The following is an 8052-nucleotide window of genomic DNA, read 5'->3' on the forward strand; positions in this document are numbered from 1 at the left end:
ACCCGCACTCCTACGATGGTTGAAGTGTTACAAACGCATTCAGCCACGTCATGCTTTAGTTGTTGTAAACCTTATCCCAATTGCCTTCTTTTGCATATTTTCTTTATGCACTGGACATACTTCGTATGTCATCATGTGGTAAAGTTATGCGTTGGTAAGGCGGTTTCTTCGTATTGAAAGCAATCTTCTGCAGAAAACCTTTTTATTGCATTTTATGTGAAAAAATATGCAAAATGAACTTAATTATACTATTTAATTATTAATTTTTCGATTACATAAAATCTCTTTCATTTTCTGGTTTCATAAAATCATAATCTTTTACATTATTATCAACGAATGTTATGCAGTAGGATAAATTTGCCACCATCTCAGTTATTTGTGGCACACCATCAATAAAATTTCGTCCGCAACTCACAGATTTGTTCACAGCATCGGGCAATAAGTTTTGCACCCTGTCGAGCGCTGTAATACCGAGATGAAAAGTTTCATTTATACTATGCACGATTTTCATTAGATTCAAAATCACTGCTGATAATTTGCCCAACAAAGTTTTTTTACTTGCAATTTTCTTATAAATATCTGCTAGACTAAACACATTCAGCCTTATGGTGCTCACAGTCTGAACGGTCTCCTGCTCTACCTGTAACATCAAATGCTTTGAATATTTATAACAATCGACGCCGTCATAAATGTTATGCAGCGATTCATTGAGTTGCGGTATGTGAGAATAAGTGCAGTAGGCTGCGCGGCCTAGACGAGCGGAAACTCTATAGAGCAGTTGCAGCGCCCTGAAAATATATTCCACTAGTTTGGGTTTATTTATTTTAATTAACTGTAATTCCAGCTGTAGCGAACGTCGTACTATTTCATCAATTTGCATTTGAGTCTCGTTGAGTGCGTCTTCTAGTAGGCTTTCAATGTCGGCACGCTCAGCAAGCTCTTCGTTGGTTGGACTAGTTAGACCTGTGACATCCATCAGCTCAGTAAGTGATGGCAATGTTGTATTATATTTATTTATGATGTTGTTGTTGTGGTTGTTGCTGCTGTTAATAACTAAATATTCTTGAAATAAATTTTCGAATTCATTTTCCAGCTCATTTTTCGTACTTTCATTGGGACTCATTAACTCTGATCCTTCCTGATGATTATCGTTCCCTGTTTGACTCACCATGTAATCATATTGATCTTGCAAGTTTTTGAAGAGAGGCCATAAGGCATTAATTTCTCCCTGTACAAGATCTCTTGATTGCTTCAGCATATCGATTATCTCCTTGGCGGCAGTGATTTGCTGTACAGATATCTAATTGAAAATGAATTACAACTTTTGCTTAGATCAATTATATTTTAGAAAACCTCACCGTTGCACATAGCAATAAAATAGCAAACGCTACATTGAATTTGTTAATCATTTTCTTGTTTTTTTTTTTTGCGTTTATTGTAATGATACCATCCACTTTGTATAATCGAATCTTATTGACTAATATCGTGGCATAAAAATAATAGCTAATCAATTTAATCTTACTATTGACGATTAGATTATTTTTTCAATTGTTAAATATGGGACATGGGCGCTTCCATTGGGGTGAAAAATCTTCAAAAAACTCTTATTTTGATCGTAAAAGCAATAAATACTTGGCCCGATATACCCTGGAGATGATTTTGGTCTCTCTTCCAATTTGCAGTTTTACATGCTACAGGCTTAATGCCGACTCCGAATGGTATCAGCAAGGAAATATTTTGATGTTGCTTTTTCCGGGATGAACCGAGGAGGACGAGCACGTTATCATCACACAACAGTGGCCGCCAATTTTCCTCATAATAGCTCTTTTTAAACCTTTTTGGAGTTATATTGGAACATTTTTCTGATTGTTTCTGAAGCTTTATCGTAGTCTTTTTGGACACTCTTTACACTTCAATTTAATAATCTTACTCGCTCAGCCAAGCCAGAGTTGAGTGGGCCCATTTTCTTTGTAAATGAATACATAAACGTTACTTCGTGAGTGGTATTTGAGTAAGACATACACACACACACTGAGAGGGAGAGTGGTGAGAGTAAGAGTAGCGGAAGAGAGCTAAGCGACCGGCCATCCGGTTAGTAATGGATGGGGAGGCGATCGTAGCTTCGAGGGAGAGTGCCCATACTGCCAGTAGAATTGATAGATAGGTTTAACATATCAAACGGTCGGTAGAAAGGACAGTTGACGGATACCTCAGAAATGCCGACAAAATCAATGTTCGGTGATTCTGGCAGCCAACTGGCTGGTGTTCAACCGCGCAGTAAGGCTTATAACACCGGTCCAGTTGAAAGTTAGACAGTTAGAGGTATTTTAAGAGCCGGTGGTATGGGTAAACAGTAAAGAAATGTTGGTCAGCGAATAGGTGTGCATATGTATGTATATAACCGGTGAGTCGATGCCAAATGATAGGATGAAGCGTAATTTATTCGGTGGCTTGCTTTGGAAGGTACGGCAGTGCCGGATGCACAAGTCGAACAGTAGGTTGCATTCACTAAAGGGCCCATTAGCCATACTTAGCATAGACTTAACTTGACTTGAGAAGTGTCACTTACAGTTCTGTTAAATGAACATTGCATGTTACTGATTACTCAAAACTTGGCAACACTTAACTTGACTTAAATTGACATTTATTTAAAAATAAATTTCAAGCCTGATTATGATGCCAGATTGTATGCGCTAAGTGGAGTATAATCGTTGCTAAGTTGACAAGCTTACGCCAAGTCAAGTCAAGTCTATGCTAAGTATCAGTAATGGGCCCTTAACAGTTCCTTGACTCACCGATAATTGGTGATTGAACAGGATAAGGAAATGCTTTTAAGGAGCTCTTTCCTCTCTCTTTATTAAGCGATTGTGTCTCTTTCATCTAAATTGGGCGCGCTTTTACTGAATAAATGTAGAGATGAGGGGTATGAATGCAAGTGATTAAAGAACTTAACTCGGGTTAAAAACTATTAGTTTTGACAAAAATAAGTGAAGATATAACTTTTAATTATGGTAATGTAATACCAATTTCACACAGAAACATAATGGAATCACAATTTAACGAAATAATTAAGTTTTCCTTTTCACACGGGGCCACTTGCTTCATTAAGCGAACATTTGTCAGCAACTCCAAAAAAATTTTACGCTTTCACAAAAAATTGTTAAAATAGATAGCAGCCGTTTGCTCCTTAACATTAAGACAATCAAAACAACAATAACAATGAACAATAACCTTATCCCGTTCGTAATCTCCAAATAATCGGATGTATAAAATAAGATGTACATACATATCTAAACGATTTTTAAGATAAATATAAAATAAACAAGTAAGGAAGGCTAAGTTCGGGTGTAACCGAACATTACATACTCAGTTGAGAGCTATGGAGACAAAATAAGGAAAATCACCATGTAGGAAAATGAACCTAGGGTAACCCTGGAATGTGGTTGTATGACATGTGTATCAAATGGAAGGTATTAAAGAGTATTTTAAGAGAGAGTAGGCCATAGTTCTATGGATGGACGCCATTTAGGGATATCGGCATAAAGGTGGACCAGGGCTGACTCTAGAATTTGTTTGTACGATATGGGTATCAAATGAAAGCTGTTAATGAGTATTTTGAAAAGGAGTGATCCTTAGTTCCATAGGTGGACGCCGTTTCGAGATATCGCCATAAAGGTGGATCAGGGGTGTCTCTAGAATGTGTTTGTACGATATGGGAATCAAATGAAAGGTGTTACTCAGCATTTTAAGAGGGAGTGGGCAATAGGTCTATAGGTGGACGCCTTTTCGAAATGTCGCCATTAGGGTGGGCCAGGGGTGACTCTAGAATGTGCTTGTATGATATGGGTATCAAATGAAAGATGGTAATGAGTATTTTAAAAGGGAGTAATCCTTAGTTCTATAGGTGGACGCCTTTTCGAGATATCGCCATAAAGGTGGACCAAGGGTGACTCTAGAATGTTTGTACGATATGGGTATCAAACGAAAGGTGTTACTGAGCATTTTAAGAGGGAATGGGCATTAGGTCTATAAGTGGACGCCTTTTCGAGATATCGTCATTAGGGTGGGCCAGGGGTGACTCTAGAATGTGTTTGTACGATATGGGTATCAAACGAAAGGTGTTACTGAGCATTTTAAGAGGGAGTGTGCATTAGGTCTATAGGTGGACGTCTTTTCGAGATATCGCCATTAGTGTGGGCCAGGGGTGACTCTATAATGTTTGTACGATATGGGTATCAAACGAAAGGTGTTACTGAGCATTTTAAGAGGGAGTGGGCATTAGGTATATAGGTGGACGCCTTTTCGAGATATCGAAATTAGGGTGGGCCAGGGGTGACTCTAGAATGTGTTTGTACGATATGGGTATCAAATGAAAGGTGGTAATGAGTATTTTAAAAGGGAGTTATCCTTAGTTCTATATGTGGACGCCTTTTCGAGATATCGCCATAAAGGTGGACCAAGGGTGACTCTAGAATGTTTGTACGATATGGGTATCAAACGAAAGGTGTTACCGAGCATTTTAAGAGGGAGTGGGCATTAGGTCTATAGGTGGACGCCTTTTCGAGATATCGCCATTAGGGTGGGCCAGGGTGACTCTAGAATGTGTTTGTACGATATGGGTATCAAATGAAAGGTGGTAATGAGTATTTTAAAAGGGAGTAATCCTTAGTTCTATAGGTGGACGCCTTTTCGAGATATCGCCATAAAGGTGGACCAAGGGTGACTCTAGAATGTTTGTACGATATGGGTATCAAACGAAAGGTGTTACTGAGCATTTTAAGAGGGAGTGGACATTAGGTCTATAGGTGGACGCCTTTTCGAGATATCGCCATTAGGGTGGGCCAGAAGTGACTCTAGAATGTTTGTACGATATGTGTATCAAACGAAAGGTGTTACTGAGCATTTTAAGAGGGAGTGGGCATTAGGTCTATAGGTGGACGCCTTTTCGAGATATCGCCATTAGGGTGGGCCAGGGTGACTCTAGAATGTTTGTACGATATGGGTATCAAACGAAAGGTGTTACTGAGCATTTTAAGAGGGAGTGGACATTAGGTCTATAGGTGGACGCCTTTTCGAGATATCGCCATTAGGGTGGGCCAGAAGTGACTCTAGAATGTTTGTACGATATGTGTATCAAACGAAAGGTGTTACTGAGCATTTTAAGAGGGAGTGGGCATTAGGTCTATAGGTGGACGCCTTTTCGAATATCGCCATTGGGGTGGGCCAGGGGTGACTCTAGAATGTGTTTGTACGATATGGATATCAAATTAAAGGTATTAATGAGGGTTTTAAAAGCGAGTGGCCCTTAGATGTATATGTGAAGGTGTTCTCGCGATATCGACCAAAATGTGGACCAGGTGATCCAGAAAATCATCTGTCGGGAACCGCTAATTTATTTATATATGTAATACCATAAACAGTATTCCTGCCAAGATTCCAAGGGCTTTTGATTTCGCCCTGCAAAACTTTTTCATTTTCTTCTACTTAATATGGTAGGTGTCACACCCATTTTACAAAGTTTTTTCCAAAGTTATATTTTGCGTCAATAAACCAATCCAGTTACCATATTTTATCCCTTTTTTCGTATTTGGTATAGAATTATGGCATTTTTTTCATTTTTCGTAATTTTCGATATCGATAAAGTGGGCGTGGTTATGGTCGGATTTCGGCCATTTTTTATACCAAGATAAAGTGAGTTCAGATAAGTAGGTGGGCTAAGTTTAGCAAATATATATCATTTTTTGCTCAAGTTATTGTGTTAACGGCCGAGCGGAAGGACAGACGGTGGACTGTGTATAAAAACTGGGCGTGGCTTCCACCGATTTCGCCCATTTTCACAGAGAATAGTTACCGTCATAGAGTATATGTCCCTACCAAATTTGAGAAGGATTGGTAAATTTTTGTTCGACTTATGGCATTAAAATTATTCTAGACAAACTAAATGAAAATGGGCGGAGCCACGCCCATTTTGAAATTTTCTTTTATTTTTGTATTTTGTTGCATCATATCATTACAGGAGTTGAATTTTGACTTAATTTACTTATATACAGTAAAGATATTAAATTTTTTGTTAAAATTTGAATTTAAAAAAAATTTTTTTTAAAAAGTGGGCGTGTTTTTCATCCAATTTTGCTAATTTTTATTTAGCACATATATAGTAATAGTAGTAGCGTTCCTGCCAAATTTCATCATGATATCTTCAACGAGTGCCAAATTACAGCTTGCAAAACTTTTAAATTACCTTCTTGTAAAAGTGGGCGGTGCCACGCCCATTGTCCAAAATCTTACTAATTTTCTATTCTACGTCATAATGTCAACCCATCTGCCAAGTTTCATCGCTTTAACCGCCTTTGGCAATGAATTATCGCATTTTTTCGGTTTTTCGAAATTTTCGATATCGAAAAAGTGGGCGTGGTTATAGTCCGATATCGTTCATTTTAAATAGCGATCTGAGATGAGTGCCCAGGAATATACATACCAAATTTCATCAAGATACCTCAAAATTTACTCAAGTTATCGTGTTAACGGACGTACGGACGGACGGACGGACATGGCTCAATCAAATTTTTTTTCGATCCTGATTATTTTGATATATGGAAGTCTATATCTATCTCGATTCCTTTATATATGTACAACCAACCGTTATCCAATCAAACTTAATATACTCTGTGAGGTCTGCTCAACTGAGTATAAAAATGGCAAAAAACCCCTTATCTGAATGATCGGTTGTATGGGATATACATTATATATAGATCCGATCGAAATGATTTTTACAGGAAATCTTCTATGATATATTAGAATATATATCACCAAGTTTCACGTTTTTATATTGGAAACTAAGGGAGAAATGGCCAAAAATCTTTCTATCTGAACGATCGCTTGTATGGGATATATACTGTTACGAATATTAGCAAAACTAAGGAGTGCTGCCAGCTCTAAGCCGATCTAAGCAGTGACGTGAATGCACATCAATAATTCAATCATTATGTATCTACATAAACGAATCAATAATTGCGTCTACACATATGTACACATTCCGACGAGCAACATTTACATACAAGGCAGCGAGAGATGAGATGTCACACACCGATGAATTTACTTATACGCTTATGTGTGTGCGGGAGACTGTAAACTACAAACACATGCATATACCTTATCTGAGTTGTCACAAGAGAGAGCAATAATTTGTGCACGTAGTTGTGGGTGGCGATTTTGTAGCCGAAACAACTAGTAACTTCTGGAAATCGAAGAGCCTAGAAGTATGCAGCGTAAACTATAAAAGCGATGCAGGCGAGTAAGAAGTAATTCAGTTTGATTTGAGTTGTCAAGCAGTTGCGATTAAGACGATATCTAGCGAGCAATAGCAGTATTATTTTGAATAGTAGAGTTTCATTGAGCTATCAATCAGTGTGGTTATTAAGCAAGCTATTCGTTGCACAGTTTGAGTGTATTGTGAAGTACTTTAATAAAGGCCATTTTGCATTATTACAAATTGGAGTTATTTATTCAACAGTTTAGTGATTCGAACTTAGCAGAGGATTGCAAATAAGAGGATTTGCAAGCAAATTCGTTACAATTGGTGTCAGAAGAGGAATTGTTGAATAAATTCCAAAGATTGGGAATACAACTTGGACATGGCAAAGTTCAGTGAATTGAAGATCCATCCAGCAACTGAAAAAGGAGTTGGAGAACCGTGGATTAAATACAACCGGCAATAAGATCGAACTTCAAGCACGGCTACGAGAGGTAATGGAGTCGCAAGGAATTGATGTGGACGAGTTTGTCTTTTATCCTGATGGGGACGAAACAACGACAAAAATTGAGGAGAAAGGCGAAACATCGCAGACAGTTACGAGCACGGACTTGAACGTGATATTGGCTGCAATAACTGCTCAAACATCGACAGTGGCATCTCAGCTGGAATCGCAGGAGACACGTTTAACATCGAAGATGGAAGAACAGAAAACGTATATGTCATCACAATTGGAATCCCAAGAGACACGAATAACATCGAAGATGGAAGAACAGAAGACATATATGGCATCCCAACTG

General features: G+C 38.2%; 1 protein-coding gene across 1 annotated transcript; it reads right to left on the bottom strand.

The window, feature by feature from the left end:
• Positions 1-196: 196 nt before the first annotated feature.
• Positions 197-1451, bottom strand: LOC137245496 (uncharacterized). Its single transcript, XM_067776275.1, has 2 exons — positions 1359-1451; positions 197-1300 (listed from the first exon to the last, which is right to left on the bottom strand). Exons 1-2 carry the CDS (start codon positions 1407-1409, stop codon positions 272-274), a joined length of 1080 nt encoding a protein of 359 aa, XP_067632376.1. The 5' UTR covers positions 1410-1451; the 3' UTR covers positions 197-271.
• Positions 1452-8052: the final 6601 nt, after the last annotated feature.

This window comes from Eurosta solidaginis, chromosome 1, assembly GCF_040869045.1.
Source record: "Eurosta solidaginis isolate ZX-2024a chromosome 1, ASM4086904v1, whole genome shotgun sequence".
Classification (NCBI taxonomy): domain Eukaryota; kingdom Metazoa; phylum Arthropoda; class Insecta; order Diptera; family Tephritidae; genus Eurosta; species Eurosta solidaginis.

Excerpts from the sequence above, each read along its gene's own strand:
- LOC137245496 (XM_067776275.1), bottom strand. The coding sequence starts at position 1,409 with ATGATTAACAAATTCAATGTAGCGTTTGCTATTTTATTGCTATGTGCA. Across the intron at positions 1,301-1,358 it reads TTTTATTGCTATGTGCAACG|ATATCTGTACAGCAAATCAC; the intron begins GTGAGGTTTTCT and ends ATTTTCAATTAG.